The sequence below is a fragment of the Takifugu rubripes genome, chromosome 6 (genome assembly GCF_901000725.2).
Source record: "Takifugu rubripes chromosome 6, fTakRub1.2, whole genome shotgun sequence".
Classification (NCBI taxonomy): domain Eukaryota; kingdom Metazoa; phylum Chordata; class Actinopteri; order Tetraodontiformes; family Tetraodontidae; genus Takifugu; species Takifugu rubripes.
In genome coordinates this window covers 7,646,953-7,674,931 of record NC_042290.1, presented here as the reverse complement: position 1 = coordinate 7,674,931, position 27,979 = coordinate 7,646,953, and the positions used below count along the sequence as shown (strand labels likewise).

The following is a 27,979-nucleotide window of genomic DNA, read 5'->3' as shown; positions in this document are numbered from 1 at the left end:
ACACTGCCACTGAATCACACTGGATTTATGACGCTCTCGTTTCTCTTTCAATAACATATGGCGTTGGTGTAAATATTACATTGTTTTGAGCTGGAATGGATGCGCCAACTTCCAGCACCATACGCATGAATCACGACACCCGGAGGAGGGAGAGTTATTATAATAGCTTTATTATTTATAAGGGGATTATGCAAGATGAATCTGTTTATTATAAAGAAAAATTCGGAGACTAATGCCTGGCTGACAGAGTTGTAGCCAGCACGAGACGACAACAGGATGCACGGGCCGAGCAAACAGTCTGATTCCTCTTAATGAGCGCAGAAATGTCCGCTGCCGATCGCTCCTGCTGGAAATTCAGCGCGATGTTGTCAGGGCGACTCTTGCGAGCGGGGGAAAGATGATTGTGACTCTCGCCACGCGCTGCAGGCGGCAGAATGGAAGCAGGGTTTGATTTTGCCGAGGTTTGGATGTCGTCGCCAGGGTGCAAGGTCCCTGATTAAAGCTACCTCGGTCTACTGCCGTGGAATCAAATTTAACTTTATTATATCCCGCTGAGAGCTGTTGCTATGACAACCCACAATGCCAGCCTTGTGAAATTACGCCCCGCTACTCTACTGAGCTGCGGTATTTTTGTGTTTTGAGACAACAAATGCAACGTTCCGGAGTCAGGTGGAGGGTAAAAAAAACCCCATAAATTACTTTTTTAATTTCAGAGTGATGAATAATTAAGTGCTGTTTTGTTTTTTCTAATTTTGTTGTGGGAAAAATAAAACCAAAGACGCTGAGGAAGCCATATGCTGCTCCGAACGGCCACGTTTATTCAACGCGGTGCTGAGAAAGTCTTAGCAATAAAGAATTCAAATGGAAATTTAGTTTGGACTGTAAAAAGTGCTTGTCACCACAAGATTTCAGCAAACATTTATTGCTCCAGGCACATTGATGTTTGCCACAAAGCAATAAATGCTCGGGGTGTTATACATTAGGCCTCGGTTTGTGTGTTATTGTTCACAAAGTGCACAAAAGCAGAGACAGCAACAATTGGAGGGCTCAAATAAATAAAAAAAACAATAAATTCCCCTTACGGAGCTTTAATAATAGATGTTGCTACATCACAATATTTAAAAAAATATCAATGCATAATTTATTTGTACAAGAATATGCATATATAAATGAAAAGTTTGGTGTTTTGCAGCTTAAATGACAAAACAGAGCTATTAATATGAGAACGAGCCATTCAAAGATCTTCATAACCAAAAGCTTCCCTCATCAGAACCCTTGTGTTTTAAATAGAACCTTTTATTCGTCCACTAATGTGCGGCTGAGTGAATAATGAGTGAAATGAGTGAAATGATACGCAAATTAAATGAGGTGTAAACCTGGAGAACTGTGTTGCCTCGATGATTCTCCTTTTCCTAATAATTTTAATAATCCAATCTGGATTTTTAGCGCTGTTCAATATCCATACAGGCGCTTATTAAGTAATCTATGGCTCATGGTGTGGAATCGAGTGAGCGAAAGGAACAGGGGACAGAGCAAGTATAAATTACTAAAAAGAAACTCAATGCAAAACAAAAAAAATGGAGGTGGAGTGCAGATTGAATAAAAATGGACAACAGCAGAGCTCCCCAAACAGCAGCTTTGATGGCTCTCCGGTGGCCGACAGCAGTTGGAAAATAAACCCCTCCAGTCCCCAATCATTTTAGACAGCTCTTTAAAAACTGGCACGATAATAACATTTTCTTTCCAGAGATGAATTCGCTCATTATGGAGAGTTCAATCTGATCCCTTTTGAGTTTTGATTGGGAGCTGCCAAAGGAAACCTTTTCAAATGAAGTTTTCAGAGGCCAGATCAGCCATTTTGGATGGAAACCCTCAACCCTCCGCAGTGCCTGGCTCACCTTGACGAGAGGTCTTGAAACTGAAGGACTGGAAGCCACCAGTGAGGGCAGAGGAGTCGATGACATCAACGCCGTACTCGCTCTGGCTCCTTCGATACAGGGTGACAGCGATGATGAGAAGCACGACCGTCACCACGCCTGCAGCCAGTCCTGAGTACAAGGCCACGTCGCTGCTGCCCTCCACACCTTGAAAAGGGAGTGAGAGACACACGCGCACAGATTTGTGAGGTACTTTCCCGGCTCTGCTGAATGAACGCCTAATTGGGGAGCTGGAGCATTTTCTGCTGCACTTAACTAAAAAGCTGCGGCACTAAAAAGTGTCAGCTGAATTCGACTGGTGAAAGTTTTCCACGAGGCAACTCTACCTTGAATTGGGGCTAACGCTTTAGCTGCCTTTTTGTTTTCTGATAGTCGTCTCCTGCTGCCTCCTGATGCACAGCTTCATTGTTTCATCCTGGATTGTTAAAGCTGCTAATGAGCAACCTCGGAAGGAAGGAGATTATAATCAACCCAGCACCTGATTGTCATTTCAAACACCGCTCAGCTCTGGTGTTGCAGGCATTCTGCATACCGCCGGGATAACGTGACAAAACCAATTCATTAAATTAGCTCATCGCCTGCGATTATGCTCTATCTGGTCCCACAAGTATTGCCGTGTCCAACTCCACAAAGGAAAAAGAATGAGTGGGAAATAAAAGGGTTTGCGAGCCTATTCTTAAAAGATAATGAGATCTGCACTGAAACAGGGCAGCCTGGAAAAAAAAAAAGCCTCCAAGAAGCCTGAAGCTCAAACGAGGAGGAATTGGCGAAATATGCAAAACGGCATTAAAAGCTACAGTTGCAGGTTAATTGAGGGCTTGAGAAGCTTTGCCCCCCCCAATTCCTGCCAACAAAAATACAGAACTGTGCTATAGGACAAGTAGGGAGAACATGTGCTGGAGCTTAGGAGGAATCAGATGGATTTTTTTTCTTTTTACTTGACAGCAGCGATAAAATTCACCGCAGTAAAAGCGAGATAAAACGTTAAAGATGCTATACTGTACAGGATTCTTGAGGAAGCGAGCACGGGAGGAATCACGGCCAGTTATTTTTTTGTGTGGGCGCGGCAGGGAGATTTATTCCTTTTATAGCGTGGCTACTCTCCAGCCATCACAATATGGTGTTTTCTATATTATGGCAATAAAAGTTGTCCTGGGTGAATAAATCACTGACCTGCCAGCTGCCTGCGCATATACCATAATACATAGATATAAACTGAAGGGAAGAATTAAGCCCGTAATTCTACTGTAAACACAAGGACCTACAAGCACCATATAGATGGTATATATACACAACCACACACACTCACCCTGTGGTTTGGCATCATGAAGCAGTTTTTTATCTGCAAAGACAGAAAAGTTAAAGTTTTACATTTAATCACTCAACATTTATCCTCAGACGTCACATCTTTTTGTGCGCCGCGTGTCACAGGCGAGGCGAGGGACGATGAAGACGGATGAGGGTGGCGGTAATGAGCGCCGTGTCGACGCTGATCCCGATATGAGCTCACGTTGCTAACGAGTGCGGGCACGGTCGGTAAACACGCCCCGACTGGTTGTTTCTGTGAACGACTGGTACCCACTCTGCGTGCACAGGCCGCCCGTGCAGTTGTCCGTGGCCAGCGCCACCCCGTCGCACAGACGTCCGCCGTGTTTGGGTTCGGGGGCTGTGCACTCTCTGCCGCGCTGTCTCTCGCACTCGGGCGTGCACGCCGACCACTCGCCCCACTCGCTCCAGCTGCCGTCCACTGAAGAGGGCACAGACAGACAGATGTGTTACCAAACACAGGTCAAAGATGGTTACAAAGATTCTCTAAAGCCTCATTTTATGGATCTTTTGTTCATTGTATTTCAGTTAGTTTTGCTGGAGGTGGTGGGGGGGCTGTTCCAGCAGAAATAGACCACTGTAGGCAGGTAAACCAGTTAGTCACACCTAGGTGCAGCTTTAAACCTCCAAACAACCTAATGTACATGTCTTTATACCGTGAAGAAGTACTAAGGCAAACGAAGAAGTACTAAGGGAAATTATGCAAACTCCAGACTGCGCGTGAGCTGAAGGAAAGGGCTGGAACGTCATGATAAAACAGTTTCAAAGCAAAAGCTGCAACACTATCTGTATGAAAACGCTTTCCTCCTCGTTGAGGGGCACCCAGGCACTTTTTATGCCGCACTCTATCAAGCCACCAGTCCACCTCCAGATGCTCGTTTCTTCCTGTTAATCTGAGCACAAACGCGTCCCGTTTATGTTGGACCTCCGATAGGAGGGCGGGAGGAACCCTTTTCAAGTTGAGCAAAATGAGATAATGTTGGAGGTGCGCAACCTCCCCCTGCTATTTTCTCCTTCTAGACCTCATGGGCATTTTCTGTGAAGTGGTTGCAATCACAAATTTGGGCTTAACTGGGGGGAAAATGCTTGAGAATAGATTCCGCAGACGCTTCGATAAGTGGTACCCCTCTGCTGTTTGCCAGACGCACTTTCTGTCATTTGTTCTGTTTCTCTTTATCCCTTTCTCTCACCCCGTTGTCTGTTTCCCATCAGTTTTCTATTCATTTACCATTTAATTAAACGTCACACTTAGGGGCCCAAATCATTGTTTGTATTAGCGCTGCAGACCTGCCGCGCGCTCACATTTAATTTCACTGAGTGGAGAGCTCTGCGGCTTCAAAACTTTCAGCCGTTTCTGCCTTCCAAACGGATGAAATTCGAAACGTGCTTCACTTTTATAGCCAACAGTAATTGCTGCAAGGCTGAGAACAACATTTATGCATTTATTTATAAAGCAGGTTGCTGCTGAGAGAGGAATTCATTGTTTTCTAGCTCAAAGTTAGTTAAATCCACCTGAAAATCTTCCCTGGCTTAGCTACGCAGAACTGCTGGATGGCGAGAAAGCCACTCAGAAGCTTAGCAACAAAGATATGTTGTGTTGTGTTTGATTCCAGATCCTACTTTTGATCAGGTGAGGTGATGATGAGGAGCAACTGCCATTCCTTAATGTAAAAGTGTCCAGTGTTGATTTTGATTTTCACTGTCTGATGCAGCGCTGTTAGAACAGACGGTGTCATCCCTCCCTGGCTCTGGAGCTGCTGCTGGCGTGACAACCACACCTGTAGACCTGCGTCTCAATCTGGTCCAATCATAAATCCCCCGGCTCGGCTTCCACCCCACTCCGGATCATCTCACTCTTGTTTTTCCAAGATAACCTTGATTGTCTCCTTTGTCCTGGTTGGTTGTAACCGCTATCCTGTTCCCTGTCCAAGCCCCAGAGGGAACCTTGGATTGCTCGGCCATGCTGAAAGCTTCTGATCACCTGACCTACTCTGGCCTCTTGCTGTGCGCTGCTGGCTCTGACCTGACCTGCTCTGCTCTCCATTGCTGGGGCCCACCAGCGTCTAGGTGGCTTAAACACCCCCCAGCAGTGAATTTGCTGCTCCTGTTGTTCCTGGATCATGTTGGTCTTGAGGGAAATCAAAGGAGCATGGACTGAAACCAGCTCTGAAACATCTTCTAATTGTTATTTTTATTATTGCACGAGGCTGTGCTGGAGACCGAACACCCCCCCACCCCACTCCATGTTTGGATGCAGAGAAACGGAGGCCGTACCTGGACACAAGGTGCTGCAGGTGCTCTTCTGCACAGACATGCCCTCACAGAAGGCTCCTCCGTTGAGGGGCGTTGGGTTGGTGCAGGTGCGCGAGCGTTTCTGCACGCCTCGGCCGCAGCGCACGTTACAGGGAGACCAGTCTGTCCACGATGACCAGCCCCCATTCACTGGTGTGAAAGGACAGAAGGAAAATGGTGTATTCTGTTCTCTCAGAAGGCGACTGACTGCACAGAGCTTCATCTGAAGTTTATTCAAGAGCATTTCATTTTGGAATAATTGAGCCATCACTGCAAAGATGATCAACGGCGCCCGGATAGGGTTCTTTGATTTGTTGCCTGAAATGCCGTCAGATGACTGACTCATCAGCTCGGTGCCGCCAGATGCCGGCAGGAAATGCAATTGTGCAGCCTTAATGACTGACGGGCCTCAACATTTGGCTGTCAGCATTGATTAGATGAATTTTTAAAGCACCTGCCTGGGAGAAGAAAGATCAGGAACATAAGCACTCAGATGGAGTGACGTCATTAGCGTTACATCTATTCAAATCTGGCAGGTTTCCTTTTGTCGGGGAGGCTGTAAAACCTCCAGAAAGGCCTTTTAAGCGTGCAGTTTTGCAGCACGTGCAAGCTCTTTAGTGCTGGCTTTCACCATTAATAATTAAGCTGTAAATATTGTCCCTGCATGCGTCTCCTTGCTTATGTGCACGAGGGAACACTTGCCATTATCTGCTCATTAGACAGTTGTGTGGTAAGAAAACAACAAAAAAGCCACTAAATGCTGTGAGCGAGCTTTTCCATTAATGACTTCAGGGAGTTGGTGACAGCCTGCAGCGGCCTTTGATGTGGTTGCTGCGCAGCGGTGAGGGTGTCCTACCGTAGACCACGACGGTGGCGGTGGCGCTGCGCCTCTTGGCCACGATGTTGCTGGCCACGCAGGTGTAGTTTCCGGAATCAGACAGCTGGGCCTCGGAGACGACGAGGCTGTGGTCGCCCGTCCTATCGGCGACGCCTTCGGAGACGAGAGCTTCTTCGTTTTTCAGCCATTCCACCTGACACGGAAATCGAACACGTGTTTACCTCAAACTCCTGTTTTTCTTTCTTTAACCTCATCGTGCCGCCGCCGGTCCTGATGCTGATGAAGTGAATTTCTCACGGAGCTGAGGCTAAAATGTTTCGACGCGCTGAACGCTCCATCGGTTCACCGCCAGGACTGAGCATGAGGCTGTTTCCTGAGGGCAGACCTTTAATTCCAGGTTAAAGAATTTTCGTCACTGCCTTGGAGCCAACCTTAAATATTCATCACAGCCAAGTCTCATCTCGTCTACAGTATTTATGGCTCGACAGAAACGTTCTAATTTCCTTCAGAAAATGTTTGACGTGCATGTGACCGTCGCTCAGCTTTTGCCTTCTTTGTCTTTTAGTGAATTATATGAATCTTTTTATGTTGCTTCTGGACATTGAGTGTGGGCCCAGGGTACTGAGATGTCTGCATGCCCACCCATTTTAGTACCTCCCTGTATTTTCTTTTCCTCTCACTGAAATACTTTGTTCCTCTGCTTCCACCCTTCAAATGTCAAAGCAGACAGAGGTCTGAAGGGCTTCTATGGAAGAGGACGTGAGTGACACCCAGGCGGAGCGACCGATGCTATAGATAGGGAGCATCCATTATGATTACCGATTCAGGCTCCGTGTAACGAGCCAAAGAAATAAAGAACTACAAAATAAAGGACGCAGTGTTGATGTTCCGCTTCACGCATGGCTGCCTCTGTAAATTGCTATTAATGTGCCACCGGTTTGAGCTTTTCATTGAGAAAGACGAGCCGGGGCACCGGGGAGCGGGCTTTGATTTATGGCAGTGTATTGGAGGATTAAAAACCCCACCCTACCGAGAGGCGAGCTGTGTCGTGTGTATGATGCGGTTCGCCGGTGGAGGCGTGTGCACGTGTGAGAGCTAGTGGAGGCTATCCATTTGCCAAAGGAACATAACAGCAGCCAACAAACTCTGAGATTGCTTTGCTCTTTCAGAGCGCCCTGGATGAATAAACTGGAGTCGGGAAATCGATAAATCAGGAGTCGTGTTGTCACAAGCATTTTTTCACTCCTCTTTTGAGGAAGTTCTTGATCGTGTGCCTTTTTCCTCCACAGCGTTCATGCTAACCAGAGGAACCACAATAGACATCTGTCACTCCATCAGCGCTCGTCGTCATATTTTATTACAGCTTCAGTGTCTAATGAACCCCTCTGGTGCCATTAGTTTTATTACATCCTCCACAGATGCAGATGCAGTGGCTCCACAGGACTCATCCCTTTTCTATTTGTTGGAGAAGAAATTGTCCAATTTAATAAATCAAAGGTTTCATTTACGATGCAAATATGCACAAATACCTCTGTTTGTAAAGGAGCAGTGTGAAAGATAAGGGTAGAGGAGTTATTCCTGTGTCTGTCTTCTCCTCCCCATACAGGCCTGGTCCTGCTCAAGGGTTCTTCCTGTTAAAAGGCAGATTTTCCTGCCACTGCTGCTTGTTCAGGGCTCAGGCTTGATGTAAAAATTCCTATTCTTGTATATTTGATGTGGAAGGACGTGGTGACTTTCTCGTCTTCTTCCTGAATTAATGGGCTGGCTGGCACATGTTACCGGGGTGATGGGGGGGTGGCAGGTCAGATGATGACGAATAGCAGAAAGGTGAAGGGGGATGTGGGATCAGGATGGTTTATGGCTGAGGAATGAGGAAGGGATGGAAAATATATTAAAAATGTTCCAGATCGGCGCAAACAAGACTTTTTTGAAGCTGAAGTGACAATTAATCCATCATAAAATATTTTAGTTTAGCTGTGAAAGGTCAATTTATTTAAGGTCAAACTACTTTCTTTAACTCTGCGTGAGGCATTCATTTATCTCTTGAGAAATTTCACACTTTTTCCACAAAAAAAAGAAAAGCAAATGACTTGAGCCTGCAGACAATTAAAAGTGGGGCGGTCACATATCATGTGTTAAAACAGCTGATAATAAATGTACTCCCAACCATTTGTTCACTTTGTCTGTGTAATCAAAAGGGATTTATCAAGAGGTGTCAGAAATCAGACCTGACAGCCGACCGAGACTTAACCATTACGTTGTGCAAATCGAATACATTTACACATTTAGTGAATAATAAATCACCCGAGGAAGCAGGAAATCTAACTGCGTTGCTTGAAGCCAAATTTCAGGCATGTGCCATGTTTGAATTATGTTAAACACATGTTCTTATTGCTGTTTTCTAGTGCACTACAGCAGCCAAAAATAATGAGCTGCAGGGACGCGGATTGTTTTCCCATTAATCAGTTATTTCTAATAGACCACACGTGGTACAAAGTCACAGTTACGCTTTATTACCCTTGAAATGTTATCCAGCAACTCAAACTTTATTAATTGTTCTCCCGTGCATGCAGGACAGCAGCGAGAATTATAGTTGTCGAGTGCAGGGAGTCGGAGGACACGCAGGGGCGACAGAGATGCCCAGAATCTTCTCGCCATCAGTCAACCGAGCCAATGTCAGAGTCCAAATTCAAATTTGGGAAAATGAGCAGATAAATTGAATCAGATTTGCTACAGCTTCCCTCCAGCTACACAGCGGACACGTCATTAGTTGTGCACAAGCGGCTAATGTCTGAGCGCTGGAGTATTAACCGTGGTGCTGCTGACACGTGCTCCGGCCCTGCTTCACACTGCACAAGTTCTGCACGTTATTTTGGGCCCTCTCTCCTCATCATTAATTATTAGAAAACTAACTGCTATGAGTTTAAAAAAAAAAAAAAAAAGTAATATGTGCTAAGTCAACTAATGAGCTCTGGCTGCCTTTGCCTCTGTGGAGGTCCATTACTTTTGATATACAGCGACACAAATTTCACGGGCAATTAGTAATTTTTGGGGGCGATTTTTGGTTTAATTCCTCATAGTAGAGCAAAAAATATACAGCGTTAGCATTTAGCATTTAGATAGATACTCTGCATGTCTCACTTTCAGTATTTGGGTCTCTACTAAGGTGCATTTTTATTATTGTTCTGTTTTATAAACAGGGTGATTCCACATTTGGGAAGAACCAAAATCAGCCCCTGATCCTTTGGGTCATGAAACTGTAGGAGAGTAGAAAGCGCTGCAGAGTTTTGGCGACGCCCCGCCCGCAGCGCGTCGGCAGAGGCCGTGCAGCTGACCCCTTCACCGCCCTGTCGACCGCCTCAGATTATCTCTCTGATCTGGACCGTTGCGATTCATCTCATTCACAGCCATGGAGGCTGCACGATACATTTAAAATGGCACCTCAACACCCCCTGTACCCTGAGGAGGAAGGAGTGAAGTGGGTTCTAAACGGGCTCCACCTGCTCTCATGTCCTTCTGCAACCCCCACTTTTAATACAGTGGCAAAAGTCGTGGTCAGGTGAGGATTCTGAACAATAAAACTTTAGACTGGAAATCAACAGTCTTGTCCTTCATTGAGCGCATCCAGTGGATCGTAAAGCCTTGTTCCTTTTCACGAGACTGTAATTTGCATTCAGCGCCGGTCCCAGAATCCCACCTTTAGGGGGAAGTGATACGAAGATGCAAATGCTGATGAGGAGGCAAAGGCAGGACAGACTCAAATGAGCCTGATAAGCTCATGCCTGGGGAGGACACTGGACGGATTTGCTTAATTGGCAAGATTTGTTCCACTTAGATAGCAACGGGCCAGAAACCGCTGCCCAACCGGACCACACCTCCCACGGCCGTCCAGGCCTCGCGGCCTTCTGCCGGCGGCGCCGTTCTGAGGTGTCAAGGTCGTCACATTGGCAGCCGCAAATTTAAACGGAAACCTGATCCCCCTGCTGTCAGATCCGTGGCCACGGCGGTGTTTGTGTGCTCTCGTCTCGCTACTTCATTTCCATTCCAGAATGCAAATAAAATGAGTTCGTGGCAATTTGAGAGCAGACTTAAACGGCCACCGGGGGACCTGTAAACCAGGCAGCGCAGTCTTTGAGCGTCTGGATGGCTTTGTTTGTCCCTGCACCAGGCCCAGACACTTTATTCCGAAAGCAGATGTAAAAAGTCACATTTGCAATCATTAAATGGAGAGTGGAAGTGACAAGAGGAAAATGAAAAAAAACAAAGCGTGCAGTAGGTTTTGTTCTATCTGATTCAATTATGTTTGAGTTTTATTAACAAGTGCACTTTCCTGGAGCTCACCCCCGCGCTGTCACCCCTCACTCATATGTGGCCTTTTCAAAATGCAATAACAACAGCTTCACACGGAAATCACATTAAATCTACAAACAGCAATCTGACGGCAGCAGAGCCGACCGAACCTTTGTTGTGTCCCTGATTAATCCATTACGCTTATGGGAGAATGCTCAGCCTATTAAAGCCGGATTAATGATCAGAAAGGATATAAGATTCATTTTATTGCTGTCTCAACGTTAAATCTGTCATAAAATAAAGTCAAAACTCTGAAAGATCATCCCACTATTATTTACTTGAATTTGTCGGGGAAGCATGAATTTTATATTAGAATTAACAAAGAAAGGATAGATGGGTGGTTTACCGGAGTGGAGCAGTGGGTACGCACCTGACCACTGCTGGACAAGGGAAAGGTTCATTTCAAGCCTGTTTGGCCTCAGTGAGTCATTCCCTCCAACTCATTTGGGATAAAATTTGCACTTTGAAAGTTTCAAACAGTCCTTAAAATGCAATTTGGGACCAAAAAGGAAATAAACGTCACAGAAAAGAATTTTAAAGATAAATCAACACCTACAATCCCTCTCATGCGGGTTTTAAGGTATAAAAGATCTATATATGGGACAAAAATACATCTTCAACATTAGTTTAGCTGAAACATGCGAATACACTGGATACTATATGTTTTCTTCGCTATATTATCAGCTGCAAGCGAAACCACCTGAACTGGATTTATGTTTCTCTCTCGATTCTTTGTGTTTTGGCTTCCTGTGAGCACAGATTATTAGCTCCACTGCTGCTGGGAAAGTTAAACTGATATTCTTTGGCCTCCACAGCAGGTTAGTAAACCCCCAGCTAGCTTAGCAACAGTAAAAGTCAACAACATGTAGAGAGCTGCAACAAAAGGACATTTTAAGCTGCCGCCAGTAGATTTGGGTCATAAAGCACTGTGCAAAGTCTCAACTGCAGATTTATTTCCTTCTTGTCATTCCAGCACTTATTGTCTGGTCCAGATTTAGCTGAACGCACTCTTCAACAATTTGGGTATTAATTTCCACCAGGATTAGAAGAAAATTGTACACAAGTGCACACGTTAAATAAACATTGTGGCAAAAATAAATACGACTCTGAATATAAATGTGGTTCAACAGATCGTGACCTTAATTCCTTAAACTCCGAGTGTAGCTGAGCTTCGGCTTCCTGTCTGAGCCAGATTTCACAGCGCCGGGTTACGGAAACGGCTTTAACCTCTCAGCAATGCCGAAAGTCATCAGAAAAAAGTACAGCTTCATCCATCCCAAACTCTGAGTATTTCTTTGAGTCAGTGCAGGTCACACTGGAGGGAGTTGGGGTTGTTCCTGCATTATTTACTATGACCATTCTCTTTGTTAGCCCGAGACGCATTAATGAATTCATGAGGAGTTTGATGACCACAATGCATGTGGGAGGCTGGCGGTACACCGATGCTCCATTTGAGCGAGCTAAATCATTAATCACACGCACACGCGTGGAGATAAACACACGCCTCGCACGAGTCGACTCTGAAAGACAAAACCGCTCGTGCGACCGCCGGGCTACCTGGATGTCCCACCAATCACAGGGACGTGAAGGCAACGCGGGGGAGGGAAGACGCTGCTGGGCCCAAAGCGCCAGAATATTCCTACGTTATTCCCGTCACGCCGTGCGTGTCATTTTGTTGAGTAAATGCAGACCTGCTGGGGCCTTGATACCGACGCCTCTGCCCACTGGACCCTCACAGCACACGCTGATCAATTAGACCCTCCGTGAGCCTCATTTTCTATTCATAGTAAAAATTAAACCGGCAATAAAGGATCCTCTGTTCAGACACTGATAAACACTAGCAGACAGAAGGGAGGCAACAAGACACGATGGCGTATGAATAAGTCATGGCTGTACATGCTTTTACCAGAGAAAGCTGCAGCCGTGCACACACACACACGAGAAAGATCACAAACAGAAGGAGCCTGGGGACCTTCGACCTTTCAGCTGCAGCACTGGTTTATGCATTAAACTGGAAAGGACAGCGCAGAAGTGTACATCGCTGCACAAAAACAGAACAACACTGAGCAGAGCAGACATGTGGCTGCTCCTCTCCAGGCAGAGCCGAAGAAACAGCGACTTGTTTGAAGTGCAGGGCGCCCTCACCTCAGCCACAGGCACTCCCTCTGGGGGACGACAGTGTAGCACAATCATGCCACTCAGAGGCACCTCGGTGCCTTGGGGGTCTTGCTCAAAGTTCTTCCTCAGGTCTAACGGAGAGGAAGAAAAAACTTGAAATGTGCTCCTGCATGTTTACATAAACACAGAAGTTGAATGGAGACTTAAGATCAATGGGGGCATAAAGGTCACTTACAGGCGATGCGCACGGACGCCTTGCGGCTCTTGGAGGTTCCCAGGTGGCTCCAGGCAACGCACAGACACCAGTAATCCTCCGGGCCATGGAAATCTTCCACCTGCTGACGCGACACGTTGATCATCACTTCACGGATTTTCAGCCCTGCGAATGAGAGGGTTGATGCCTCCGATAAGAGAGGGCGATTGGAACAGAGGGCAAAAGAAATTCCCATCTTTTGAGAGTTAACGCAGTTACGCATTGCTGGGAGGAGGAGGAGGATCAGAGGACAGCAGCCAAATCTGCTGGATAAAGAGAGGAGAGAAACGAGGCGTCTTGCTCACCCCCTGGTGGCGACTGCAGTAAATTACAGGAGAATAATTTGGGAAATTGCACCATAGTCTGTAGCAAACCTTTGCTATAGAAATACTCTTCAACAGATGTTCGCTGGGAATGTTTCCCATGGTTGATTGCCATTTTGGGAAAACTTTGCTAAAAATGGTCAGATTGGAAAAAGAAATCTGCACTAAGTGCTTACAACCCCCCCACCTACAGTATATAAACACACACAAATGCTTTCCACCTGATGTTCGAACAATCAACCACATTAACACTCATTTATTCTCCTTTTGAAACACATGAAATGGCTGCAATTAAGAATAAATGCCACATTTAAGCCTTTTCCTGTGACAGCCACGTCATCTTTCTGCACCGGGGCTTTGATTTAATGTCACGCAGGTCATTCGCTAATATCTGTATATTGTCTGTGATAATGAGCCGGGCCTGAGATGGGCTTTTTCCGGAGACAAGTGATGAGGATTTAAAAGGCTGGTATTTCAATTAAGCCCGGCCGGAAGAAGAAGATGACAGCTCAGACCATTAACACATGATGGGAGGCTTTATTGGTTATCTGAAATTGCAGCTTTCAGCCAACAAATGGGATGGCAGAAACCTGAAATTCGCTGAGGGAACTCGGAACGGATCTATTAATATGCGCGTGCAGCAATACAGCCGGCCATTGTTTGATTTCAGATTTTCAACCTCATCACTTTTCGCGGCGCACAATTAAGAATGCGCAGAAGTGGGGAATCGGGGAACGACAGTAACGAACGATTAACCCCTTCATGGGAAAGGACGGGTGCGCCCTGGTGGGGAGAGGGTGCCGCAGAAACGGCGTAAAACACCCGAGTTGCATGGCGTCGACAGTAAAAACGGGAGCAGCTGGAGCAGAGTGCATCCTGCCATTAATCACAACGGTCGCATTTAATACAACCTAATTATACGTTAAGGTGGCGCCAAGTTTAATTCCATTTGTAACTCTTGCTGACTGGTTGATTTATTGACGTCTTTTGTTCTAAAACAAGGGCCTGTGCAGTGCCTGTGTGGGAGAAATAGGTTGGTTTACACAGACAAAGCACACACACACACACACAGATGGTGTATACAGGTGTATTATATGTGTAGTGGATGGCATTCTGGGAAATTTAATACAAGTCTTTCCACTGTGGGAGGGCAGGAAGGGAAAAGGGGGAGGAAATTGCGGCAGCCAGACAAAGAGAAAAGATGGAAACTCGACAAAGGAAGGAATCAAACCCTGCATGTGGAGCTGTAGGTAGTACAGCCTCGAAAAGAATGTTTGAAATGACTGATTGTGTACCGGTGCGCCGTCTTGATGCCACCCAGCTGGCTGGCTCTTTGTGCCTTGCTATGACAGCTGTGAGGCCTAGACGGGTGTGGGTCTTTACAAATGATGTCCAATCAAGAGAATTTAGCACAGGTGGACTCCAGTCAAGATTAAGAAACTTCCAACGGCCTGCAAAGCTAAAGTTCGAGGGTCGAAGGGTCATTCGAACAAACAGCTTGTTAAAATGTAGCTTCCCAACCACTCGGGACGGTTAATTAGACTCTGTTTTTCAATCATGTGTGAATATTGCAAATTCAGGAGGTTATTCAGCGTAACAGAGGCCTTTGATGCTGTGCACATCCTTAACCTGCTACATTAGGACAAAGAATCTGCTCTAGCCTCACTGACAAGGACACTGTGTTTACTGTCCCTGCTGAAGCCGTCTGCTCAGCTGAGTGCTCTTTATGTACCTGCTGCAGCGAGAGCTCTTCATGTGCATTAGCAGTAACTCAAAGCATTGATGAGGCCATAAGAGCGCTTTATATAACGGCAATGAGTAAAATATAGGCCCGCGCTGAATTCTGCCACCGACTGACACTGAAGGCAACACTATTAAACCTGACTTCTGCTCAGTTGCGTCCACTTCCAGAGGACGGCTGGACTGTGAACTGATGTTCTGTACAGCTGACAGGTCCTGCTTAGCAACACCTCTCACAGCAGCTGTTTAAATTCACCCTAAAGCTTCGTCTCCAGCGACTTATTGCTTAATTACGCGGGCCTGCTCGTGTCGAGGAGTCTTCTCTCTGCAGGCTTTAGTGCGGAGCAGACAGCAGCTTAGACATGGGCTGGGATTAAATATAAACTAATAATGTGAAATGAAAGGTTATCACAGCCAGCCTAATGAAGTAATGTAAAACAGGAAGAAGCTCTGAAGGAGGCGTAATCCTCCACAATAACCGTCTCATCTTGTGTACAACAAACACGGGCCACTCCATCTACCCCTCAATTTCCTAAATTAGAGACTTGAATCAGCGCGCTTGATTAGGCGAGAGGGATGCCGAATTACTGGCAGAAATATGAAAACACAAAGAAGGGCGGGGAAATCTGCCATCACATTAATGGAAAGTGGGAGTTTACGACCCTCTACTTGGGCCTAATGAATCAAGGTGGGGGCATTATGAAGGAAACGTGCACGTAGCATCGGGTTGGTTTGCTCTTCTATGGTGCCTTTAGGGACCTTTGGGAAAGTCAGTGAAAGGAAAAACGAATGTATCTTTGCAATGCAAGATGCTGCTGTCATGTCAAAAGCGCAAGATTAAAAAAGTGACCTCCTTATCTACTTTATTAGTGATTAAACCAAGGAAACTGAAGAATAAACCACAGTTTGCTTGTGTTTGCAGCAGTTTCGTGCTGTGAGCTGACAAACTGACTCACGGCCGTTTCCGAAGGCCGTTTGCTTGTTTTTTTTATTTCTCTTCTGCCACAAAGTGGGAACATTTATGACCGCCGTGCTAAAATAACATAAGGAAACAAAAGAGATGCTTTCCATTCCATTTCATGTTATAATGCGACCGCGGAAACATAAATGCCTTCAGCAACACACCACAGCTGAATAGAAGACTACATTAGCATGGGCCGCTGCCGTGTGATTGTTTCTTTTAATATTGGAGCCATTTTTTTTCGTTTCGCTTCTGTGAATTCTCTTGCTCTTATATTTAATGTACACCACCATCGCAGGGATACAGCCAGTACAGAAATGGATCTGCAGTCTTTTTTTTCATGGGGGGGGTTATATTTTATTCATCAGTGCTGTAATTGTAACGTTCAAATGCAACCTTTCATTAATGCAGCTGCCATGGAAGGAAAAGCAGAATTTAATAATATGCAAACATGATTAGAAAAGATTTCTGGGATGTTCAAGCGTGTGTCATGTGCAGCATTTGGGACTGGGAGTCATTGTTGCTGGTTTGTTTGTCAAAGCGCTCTGATCCCCCTGCAGCCTGTAATCACTTGCATTGACACCGCGCTTCAGAAATTATCCAACAACTACTCGCTCACGTTGTCATCATCTGGCCATTTTTCTGCATTTCACAACACAAACAGCCTTTCGGCTGCCTCTGATGTCTTTGCTTCGGGCTGCTGCCAGTGGCTCTTGACAGAGCGCCACAGAGCACCGGCAAAAGACCCAAACGAACCCGAAAAACCTCAGGACTTCTGTTTAATCATCTGCTTGACTACAGCCGACAAATAACCGCTATAATGGAGACGGGCTGTACCACGTAGACATCCCATCAACACACGGAAACATCCTATTTACATATTATGAATGATGCCTCCATCCATCCACCATCCATCCTCCATCTATCATCCATCCATCATCCATCCGTCCATCCATCCATCTGTCCGTCCATCCTCCCTCCATCCATCCATCCATCCATCCTCCATCCGTCCTCCATCCATCCATCCATCCATCCATCCGTCCATCCATCCACCCATCCGTCTGTCCATCCATCCTCCATCCACCCACCCATCATCCATCCATCATCCACCCATCCATCCATCCATCCATCATCCACCCATCCATCCATCATCCAACCATCCATCCATCATCCATCCATCATCCATCCATCCATCCATCCATCCATCCATCCATCATCCACCCATCCATCCATCATCCATCCATCCATCCATCCATCCACCCATATCCCTGAACACAACAGTGTGTGGTCTCTTTCATGGCTACTTGAGGTACTGGAGACAGAATCTATGCTAGAAATGAGTAATAAAGGCAAAACAAAAGTCCAATCTGGGATGATCTGATATGAGAGTTAGTAGATTGAATAATGATTGATAAACAGAGAGACATTAAAGATTCATAGTGCAATGAGTCTTCAGTTCCTGAGTCCTTTTATGATCACAATTATGGGACAAACCGATCAATACTTGATGTCACTGTCTGAGGACTGAAATCAATCATCGGGCCGTCCCTACGTGGTGACGGGCCCTATAGATCCCCACTCCCAATCAAAGCGTTAAAAATCCAAAATTAATCTGTCAGAGCTGCTCCGCTGCTGCAGCTGTTGCGGCGTCCCAGATCAAATAAATGTCTCCCGTTTAAGCAGAGAGAAAAGTTTAAAATATGGGTTCAAGCTTCGCTGATCCGAAAAAGGAGAATATTTTGGGGGAATGACAGAAAAACACTGCTGAATGATGGCAGTGATGCTGGCAGCCTTTAGGAAGCTGCAGCCGGCCATCTGTCAAACCCTGTTTCATGTTTTGTTTACTCGCTTTATTTTCATATATTTATGGCACCGATGTCCAAGTTAAATGTGCTCGGAATATGATGTTTACGGCACTGTGGCTGTGTCATTTTGGCGCCGGGCTCGAGTTGGGTCGTTCCCAGCTCTGCCCCATTGTCTTCCCTTTGGCCGGGTCCACAAGTCGGCCCAAATGGAATCAGCCGGGACCTGTTACAAGTGGTTCAGGGCCGATCTGGACAGATGCGGCTCAGCTGGGCTCAGGGGGTCTCGCGTCGCTGCTATCTCCGAGGGGAGGATTGTCAGAATTCTGTTCGTCTGAGGGATTCTCCAGCTGCGGCTGTTCACATGGAGGCTGAGGGTGGAGGTGAAGGGATGGAGCCTCAGGAGGGCGTCTGGCTGATGTCGGCTCGGCTCCCAGGGAACGTCTGCGCGAGGCGACGTCGCGGCGAGCAGCTCGGCGTGTGGAGGCTGCCAGGGCCGGCTCGGGGGCCCGACGCAGACGAAAACCTGCCAGACAAGCAGAAGAGGCTCCCAGCAACATCTTCCGCCTGGTCACAGCTGTGTGTCACACCGAGTCCTGGACATGGGGGGGGGGGTTGTTCAACGCATATGTAATTCAAGCGTTAAAACGCCGCAGCCGTTGCTCTCGTGTTTATCTGGAAACAGCACAGGGAGCAGCTTCAAGTGGGCGTCCTCTGTGAGCTGCTTCATCTGCACCACTTTCCTTAGCTAATAGCAGAGGAGACAGAGGCTCCCAGGCTTCTCCCGTTCCCTCCGCAGCCCCCACATCTTCTTTTAGGTTGAGGGTTGACGTCTGCTTGATAGTATCTCGGGACCGGCGAGGATCATAATACCGGAGTCCGTCTTTGTCGCAGCGTGGAAGGGACAGATATCCGTACTTCCTCTCTCCACCCAGTATTCAGCTCTATCTCTTCATCGCTGAATATGCAGAGGCAGCTATCCTCTTCTTCTGGAGACGACCGCGACGGTGTCCGTTTTCAGCCCCTCTTTCACACCCTCTACCCCTCCTCCTCTCCATTTCCAATGTCCTCCTTCTCTCCTCTTTGTGTTATCTCACTATCAGGGTATCATTCTTTCAGCTGAAGCTTATACCCACAGATATCCCCTCTGCTCCCCCTTTCTCTCTGCTCTTCTTTCACCTCATCCTTCACAAATCTCTTCAGTTCTATCACTCATTTCAATAAAAAAGGAATTTTCTTCAGTTCAGTCTCAGTCAGCTTGGCCTTTATGGCTAATTCAAAAATATATAAAATGGAAATTGACTGTAATAGGAGCTTCATTTGCATGAAAATAAAATGAATCCGGAAAACAGCAACAGGATTTATCTGCTGACATACATGCTGGAACTCTGATGGAACACAGCTAGAATTGCTGTAGAAACCAAAGAGCAGCTCCAGCTATTACCCAGGCAGAAAATGTGATCACCTTTAGAAAAAAAAAGAAAAGAAGATTGCCGTTTGATTCTTTTTAAAGCTAAACTCTCCACACCTGGAGGAGTTCAGCACAGCACAGCAATGCAAAATGGTGGGGGTAATTAGAAAAAGTGCAACCCGACAAAAACTGCTGAGACCAAAATGCCGCAGAGTTTTGACTGAGGTCGCTCTGCTCAGAATCTGGGGTCGCCTCTGGCCTCAGATGTGACTTGGGTCGATCTGAAGCCACAGCCGGAACTTGTTAGCAGGCAAGACGACGTACTTATTAGAATCCACCTGTCTGACGAAAAGAAACCCAAGCTATATGTGACTCGGGTTAGCCTTTTTCACCACCCTGGGAGCAGTATTACAATATTCATGGTGTGAATTCAAGGTGTGAATTACCGGTACTCTCTGGAAAACAGCACTCTCCACTTGTGCCAGCCACCACTGTCAGCCCTGATCAGCCTCCGTGTTTCATGGTTCACGTGAGGGAAGCAACCTGAGTGCTAAAAGGAGCGAACACAGATATTTATGATGCTTGTAGAGACGGAGTTAGGTAAAAACCCTCAATAGGTGGGAAAAAAACAGGCTTCAGAAGCTTATATCTACACCTTCTCCTTCAATATATTCAGAATACACATATGGAAAAGACAGAACTGCCACGAAAATGAGAGGGGGAATATTTCAGGATGCCGGTCTGATAAGATACAGCAAATTCAATTCCACTCCCCAAATCTGAATCAACAGATGTGGAGTGCAGTAATAAACAGCTCGCCGGCCAACCATTACGCTCCCTCGCTTCCCTCGGCTCTGCCGTTCTCTGCGGAAAATCACAGAAATGGAGCCGAGCTCGGCGAGAGGGGGGAATTACGGAGGGGGAAATATGTACGTTCACACACACGGCTGATTTGTGAGTGGACAATTGTGCGGTGCCGTATTAGAAACACACAGCGCATACGTCAAAACCCGCTCGTGCAGTGAATTTATAACAAGCCTAATTACCCAGTGGAATTTGCTTATGATACAATATAAAGTAATTACAGATCCGGTGTCAACACCATGGATGATTAACAATTCATCTTTTCCCATTCTTCCTTCGCAGTGTTTGAAAAAGCGGAATAATGTGGTGAATTTCTTCTTTTTCAAGTAGGTGCACACTTAAGAATTCCAGCATTGTAACATATGCATGAAAACTGGGTAGAAGAACTTTAATATGCAGGAAACTAAATGATCTTCTTCTAAACCAAATCAAGTTAATTTGGTGTCCGACCCTGAACTACCACGGCTGCAGAACCCTGCAGGTACATCATGAGAGGGATAATTGAAGAGTCACAGGTTGGTGTGTGGAACCACCGACTCGGCACTGCTGGGAATGTGAAAGTGTTGAAATAATGTAAAGACGACAGCGCAAAGGGTGTTTTTATTCATTAACCTGAATGATGCTCCTGCCGCTCCACGTAATCCACTGACATTGTGCTTCCGTGCAGTTTCCAGCTTTCTCTCAGAGTGAACACATTATCCACTTTCAGCATGTGACGTCCAGAAATAACCTTTAATTGAACTGCTTGGTTTAGCTAGCTGAACCGCAGACGTGAATCTCTATAGATAATGATGGATTCATTCAAGAAGAATAGATGGAAGATGTGACGCTGCTCCACAGTGGGATTTTAGATTTAGCTGACACCAGAAAGGTAACTAAAACCACATTTACTGAGCTCATGGACCAACCTCAAATCTTCCTCTATGTTTACAAAGATCTTTTAAGGGTAAAAGACTCAATTACAGGAGTCTTTGTGTGAGGGATTTCTTTCAGAGTAAACCCTCCTTTTCACATAGATGATCTTTGAATCTGATTCTTGAGGGTCGGTTCCACTCTCTTGTAAATGACACTGAAATCAAGAAAGAAATGAAGGAAAAATGGATTTTTCCACTATATTTAATGGGCTGAATGTTTTCTTCGTTCACCTAAAACAGGTGAAAACCTATTAGAACCATGTCTGCGTTGTCTCTTATATGTCTGTAGTTTTAAACTTTATATTCACACCCGGAAGGTGACAAGTAAGATTGTGATAATGAAAATCTGTCAAAGGAAATACAGCTCCTTTGTGTGCAGTTTCAATTGGAATAATTAAACAAAATGACTCAGCAGCAACTGAAGAAGTTAACTGGAGGATGTGTTGAAGTACCTGTCAAACAGAAATCCAGTAAATATCAAACCAATCTTATAAAGCAATTAAGCGTGTTTCAAATATGAAATCATATTACAAGCACCAGCTATTACAAAAGGGTTTGCAGGTCAAGCACAATGGGATGTAATGTGTCACGGACGGATGCATCTACGGTACATAAACGCAGCAGATACTGCTGTGCCTCGTTATAGTCACGTCCACAAAAAGTGCACCACTTAAAGCTGATTTTCCTACTTGGAAACACGCTCTTGTCTCTGTAAGCGAGCCGTTTCCAAACTGCCACTCTGATTGCCGCTGTTGTTCAGAAGAAATGGGACCAGTAATGAGAGCAGCTGAGAGGTCTAATGCCTGCTGCTGCCTCGGCTTGCGGAGGCGAATATTCACCCAGTTACCGTACAGATGTGCGTGTATAAACACTGCGTGTTTTATAGCGGGGAAAGGACAGCGGAATTCTTCAAGCCAGAACTATGTGAATATAGTGCCAGTTTCTAAGAAGCTTGTGGCAACAGCACAGAAAGTTGTGTAATGGATATTGTCTTCCTTCTGGTCCCTCTCTCCTTTGCTCTGTCTCCTGGAAGGCACATCTAAGCTACCAACAAATTGCTAAGCTACCACGTGTGCCCGGGCCATGTCCGCCTTTGGATAGCGTCTCCGAGGGCCCTGTCCTCAGCCTTCCAGCCCACAACGTGGCCAAATAATGTGAGGCCACGTGTTGTGGAGTCTGTCTGCATTTAATTCACAGCTTACTGCTTTAATAGTCGCAGTGTTCTGCTCCCCGCTGAAGCCAGAGGCCATGCTAGGCTATAACAGCAAAGATACAGCTGTTCAAGGGCCTCCTGCTGATGTAGCTGGATGAGCAGCCGGGAGTGCCTCAGCTGAGCCCCAGTGTTGGTCTTCCCGGCCCGGTTCTGCTACTTTCAAAGCTTTTCGCGAATAGACGCTGCCAACCGCAGATATTTGGCAAAACCCGGGTCGCGTTCCCAGAAATCCCCTCTATCCTGTCGCTCTTGATGTTAAGAGATTTGAGCAGCAAAGCCTCACATCTTTATGCTGGGGACCCTAGCACGGTATGATAGAGCAAACACTCTGAATGAAGCGGATTCATTTAAAATTTAATAGCCTGGGTGTGCAGGGAACACAGGGTACCGAGGTGATACGATATGTGGAACGTAGTCACAAAAGAGGACACTAAAGCTATAAACTGGCTTACGACATGACATTTATTGTCTGTGTCAGAGGATCTAACACTTTGAACAACTAAAGCTGCAAATGCAAACCCTCTAATACACAAGCTAACGTGTCTTAAATTAGCGCATTGCATTATTTTTTCAAATTCCAGAAAGGATAGACAAAAGAAGCTTGTGAAGGTTGCAGCAGAGACTAGAATAAATTGACCGCACTTCCCTTTTATCCATGTCGGCAACGGCAACAGATGAAACCGCTCCAAAAGCAGAAATAAAATGAGGCAGGAGAAACAAAATAAGGCTTGTTTGGAGCTGATATGAAAAAGGAACGTGAAATTGACTGGCAGCTAAACGTAATCTTTCTCTCACTGCGTGTGAATCATACATTAACGAGGCTTTTTTCTTTTAAACGTTTGAAGCCGCTGAGAGGAGGCTCTTGGAGCATGTAATCAGTTAGAGCGAGTGTGGGCTGTGAAAGAGCGCCAGGTCTGGAGTCCTTAAAACTATCTGATACTGGCATTATTCTAGGAATATTACCTTCTCCTCCCGGTTTTGTCGCCGTGCCAGAGGGACGTCTGTGCAAAACTCCATGAAAGTTTATCTGCTACGCTGAAGCACCGAACAGGTGTGTCTGTTTATGCACTCCCAGATGTTTTCGGCCATTCGAATGATCAGCGACGGAGCGAAATCGCTTCCTGGTGGGTGCCGAATGCCTTGTAGGACAATTTTGGCAGCACAGGCGGTTGCAGCCATTTGCGCACGGTGACTATTTAAGGCAGTTCTCCACGCTTGGCCTTTGCCTCCTGACGGTCTGTTTACGCTGCGTCCTTGATATTTTCCACCATATAAATTGCAAGATTGTACATTTTTGAGGAGCAGGTTGTAAAATGTGTTTCTAGGCTGTCAGATACTGATGTTATGAGTTGGGAGGCCAGGCTGGCTTCCAGCTCAACGCGTCACTTGGAATCACAATTACTGTGACATGTCCTGGTCTGGCTAAATTGTAAGATACCAGCACTGCTGAATTTTTAACATGCTCTCATTTTTAACTTTTACCCTCCTCGTGTCACAGAAACAAGGCTTCTGTATCTTTTTTCCCCCTCATTTCTGTCCTGGCGGAAATGGATACAAATGGCCATAAAGAGCCAGATGGGAGCGGAGTGCTACGAATCCAGACTGAAGGTCGTAAAACTTTAGAGGTCCATTGTTAACTCTGGGGGGAGATTGATGGGGTTGTGTGACACCAGTGTTAGGGATTCAGTAACGCTGAATCCAGGCTTCAAGCGAGGAGTTGTGCAGACCTGGGACATAATTAAGACGTCTGGTTCTGTGTTCCTCACCTCCCAGTCCGCGTAAAAACCAGAACGGCACATTCGAAATATTGTGCCTCTCTGAATTCAGCAGTTTCAACAGCCTATTGCTTTATTTTTCCCTTAACGTTTGCGGTATAAACAACCGAATTCACGGGATACAAGAGCACGGTGAGTTGATGCAATGGAACAAAAACATATAAAAGAGATTTCTAAAATAAGGATCGTTTTTTCGCTGCTTCCTTCTGTGTTGAAACAACAGAAAAATTGCATTTCAGCAGGTTGCATCAGTTAGAGCCTTGCAGAGTACAAAGCCAAACATGCCGGCGCCTTCCGTGGTCTGACAGTGTCAGCTCGGTTCCATATACGATAGGACTCCCACGCCTATATTCGCAGGGCTGCGCCTCGCTGCGGGCTCTGTCATAAAGCCATTTGCAAAGTTCATTCTGAGGCATTCAGCCTTCACATCGGGGCTGTGGATGCTCCGCTCTTTCATCAAACTGGTGGGAGGAGATTTGGCGCGTCTGCAGATCTGAGTGGAACGTATACATCTATGCTGCCCGTGTTCCAGCCGGGGAGAATCACGACCATTCAATCTGTCACGCAATATGTCATGTGCAAGGTAATCCCAACAGGTGTGCTACGGTGTGCTCTTAATTACAGACATAAGAGGAAATAACTGGAGGTGGTAGCACCCACGACGCCTCTCAAGAAGAGGCTTATTACAAAGGAAATGGCCCATTTTGGATTTCTAATGAAGTAAAAAGACAGGAAGGAGCTGCAGTTTACAGAAAGTTGATGCACAGGATGTCACCACGCAGCGGTCAGTCGGTTTCTTTTCCTCTGCCTGACAGATAATTCTGTTCCTGCTGTACCTGTCTGCAGGTCGGTGTGCTCCTGAGACATGTGCTGGCTCTGGTGGACCCACTCGCCGTTGCATTTGAAAAAGATTTGAAGAGCAGGAGCTTGACAGCGGAGCTTGATGGGATTGCTCTTGATGATGTAAGCGTCCACGGGCTCCTCCAGGAAACGGGGCAGAGTCACGGTGTGGCCGTGCTGCTGGGCTTCGCCCCGGGGACCTGAACGATGGAGACATTTAGAGTCAAACTGGAGTCAAACCAGAGAAACAAAAAAGGAATCAATAAGACATTGCAGCCGTATATCAGGTTTAAGCTATTTCCCCATTTCTCCCCCCTCAAAAAACCTGCAGTTGAGCTGCGTAGTCTTCAATACACACACACACACACACACACACACACACACACACACACACACACACACACACACACACACACACAAACTCTTTCTGGACTGCCCTTTGTCTCCCCTTTCCTTACGCTATCATTCATCGTCTCCGGCTACGAAACCAGACCCAAATGGCTGCCATTACTCCTTGGAGAGGCTCACAACAAATTGCTGTGGAGCAAAGTTTGAGAGATAATGCAGCTGAGCAGCAACATCCCACAGTGCGCTCTCTCAGCCCACCTCACAACAACTGCATTTACATGCTGGGAACCGTGGTGGACTGCAGTAAAAAACAACAAAGTCAGGCAGCATGAAGGAGGTCTCTTAAGGGCGTGGCAGCGCACTCATTTCTGAAATGTATGTGTTACACGTGCATGATGTGCTTGATTAGTAACATTCCGATCAGACCGTACTGAATTGGCTGCCCAATCTTGACCAGTGGGCATTTCATTAGCGGGCAGTTCCTGGAGGATGTAAATACGATCGGTGATTGACAATAGGAGCCAAATGGCAACAAGGACGACGCAATTCTCAACGCCGCCTCGCAAAGTTGACACGTTTTTAACTTCCGTAATGGCCGGAGTTTGAACACTCTGCAGAGACGTATTAAAGAAGTGAAGGAGAACAACAGGATAACGCCACCGTGCTGATCGGAGGTGTGTTCCAGGCAGCACATATTTGGCTTCCTCTGAAGCTCTGCAAGTGTAATTACACTCTGACTAATCCCCCCCCCCCAGTTTGCCGGAGCCTCTTCCATGCACGTGTAAAGGGTTTAGTAAAGTAAACTATCCCGTGCGCACCCTCGGCTGATCCTCAATGCACACTGGGCGCATCTCCACAGTGATGGTGGTACCTGTAAAACCTCCATCAGGATTAGAGACCCCACTCTCTTCCTCTCTCCTGCTCTGCAGCTCCTCTAATCCTCCCACCTTTCCTGCTGGATGTCTTCTGATTGAGGGGAGAAGATAAAAAAGGTTTCCCGGCTGCGAAAATCACAGCGCTCGGGCGGCGTTCCTTTGCCGTTGCGCGGCACTTTCGCGTTCCCTTCCTGGTTCCTGGAACTAATGCTGAGTGAGAAGACATGCTTTTAATTTCAAAATGACTAGCCCCAGGCAGGCTTTTCTTGGTCTGTGCGCTCCAATTTGCTTTGCATACAGAGTGGGGACATGCTGCGTATTGTGTTGTGTTGTGATGGATGCAACAACGCCGACGTGATAGATGGGAGCGTGAATACACAAACAAACAGGCGTCAAAGAAACCCCACGACCTTTGTTAAGCCAAAAGCTATGTCATGGTCTCATCAGTCCGGTAAAAGAAACTGGCATTTTATGAAGCACAGTTAATATTCGTGGATCTATAATATCCCAGTCAATGCTGCACGCGACCTTCTTGAATAAAATACTCGCTGAGAAGCAATTAAATGAGATCTACTGATAATATTTGGCCCCCCGACATTAAAAAATCACCAGTTGAGTAGCACCATGAATCTCGAAACAGTAATATATCCGATTCCTTAGGATTTTATGGCAATAATTATTTATCACTGTATCATTTATGCAGCTCTTTTGAAATAATTTCACGTGTTACTGTTAAAATGGTTACCCAACGCTATCGCAACATCCCAGTACAGCATACTGGCTACTGGTTGGCCATGATGAGCCCAGCGAGAGTGAATATGCAGAGTATAAATAATTAAAAGTGATAGTGAGGAAGTGGATGTTTTTTGGCTTAAAAGAAACAAAGCTCAAACAACGTGGGTGTGTGATGTTGGAGTGTTTTGAGCGCTGCAGCGTTTCTGTTTCTGAGCTCGCTAATCCATCTCACGGCTCCGACCGGTTGCTTGTTTTATTGGTATTTGTTCTCCTGGTTCTCAGTGGTCCAGTGTGCTCTCGCAGTGATCTGCAGCTGACGCTTCAGTCCAGCACAAACAGCCTTCTTTAATTTGTGGCCTCGGGCTTGCATGAAACTTTTGGTTTTGGATATGCAAACAAGCTCTGCTAACATCTTTGTGGTTGCAACTGAACGAAAAACTCCTGGAGAACTTATTTCCTCCAGTGCAGCTTCCAGCGTAACCGCGGTCTCTCCTGTCACCTCGATGTATTTGCAGCATTTAGCAGACATCTAAGAGAATCGAGGGAGACAGGAAGCCGTGTTGACTGCGCTAATTTGGTTGTAGCTGAGGTTGTGTCGCACTAAGAAAGATAAGTGCTGCTCCAGCGCACTTGTTGTGAGCTGGACAGACAGGAGGGAGTCGGCTACATCTGAGGGAAACCGCCGTCTTCTTTCTCAACCTGTCCGATCCCGCGGAGATAACTGGCTTTTGCACACAAGGGGGGGACCGTCTTACACTCATCTGGGGGGGTAGGAGTTCAAAGTGCCGGATGGAGAGGCTCATTGAGTGTCCAAATCTGCCTCTGCCAGGAGCTGCAGGAGGGTGGCGACGCTCTGTTCAACACTCCTGGCACACAGCAGAGTCCACACAGCCTCACTGCCACTCGCAGACGTCTAACAGGAAATGGACCCCCAGCTACAATGTCTGGTTATATGTCCAAGGATGCGTCAACGCTATGGGCTATCTATTCTACGCTGGGTAATTAATAACAATTATGAAGCTAATTTAAATGGAACTAGAACTCCAGTCTCTGTAGTGTTGCTG

The 27,979-nt window shown here is 46.3% G+C and overlaps 1 protein-coding gene across 2 annotated transcripts in view; it reads right to left on the bottom strand.

Annotated features, from left to right (window-relative positions):
• LOC101069020 (netrin receptor UNC5D-like) overlaps window positions 1–27,979 on the bottom strand; it is a 94,312-nt gene that overhangs the window by 15,698 nt on the left and 50,635 nt on the right. For both annotated transcript variants that reach the window (XM_029837868.1, XM_029837867.1), the window contains exons 2-9: window positions 24,954–25,157; window positions 13,097–13,240; window positions 12,889–12,992; window positions 6,412–6,586; window positions 5,538–5,705; window positions 3,520–3,684; window positions 3,247–3,279; window positions 1,899–2,084 (exon numbers count right to left, since the gene is read on the bottom strand). In XM_029837868.1, coding sequence (XP_029693728.1) covers window positions 1,899–2,084; window positions 3,247–3,279; window positions 3,520–3,684; window positions 5,538–5,705; window positions 6,412–6,586; window positions 12,889–12,992; window positions 13,097–13,240; window positions 24,954–25,157 — 1,179 coding nt within the window. The remainder of the gene's footprint in view (window positions 1–1,898; window positions 2,085–3,246; window positions 3,280–3,519; window positions 3,685–5,537; window positions 5,706–6,411; window positions 6,587–12,888; window positions 12,993–13,096; window positions 13,241–24,953; window positions 25,158–27,979) is intronic.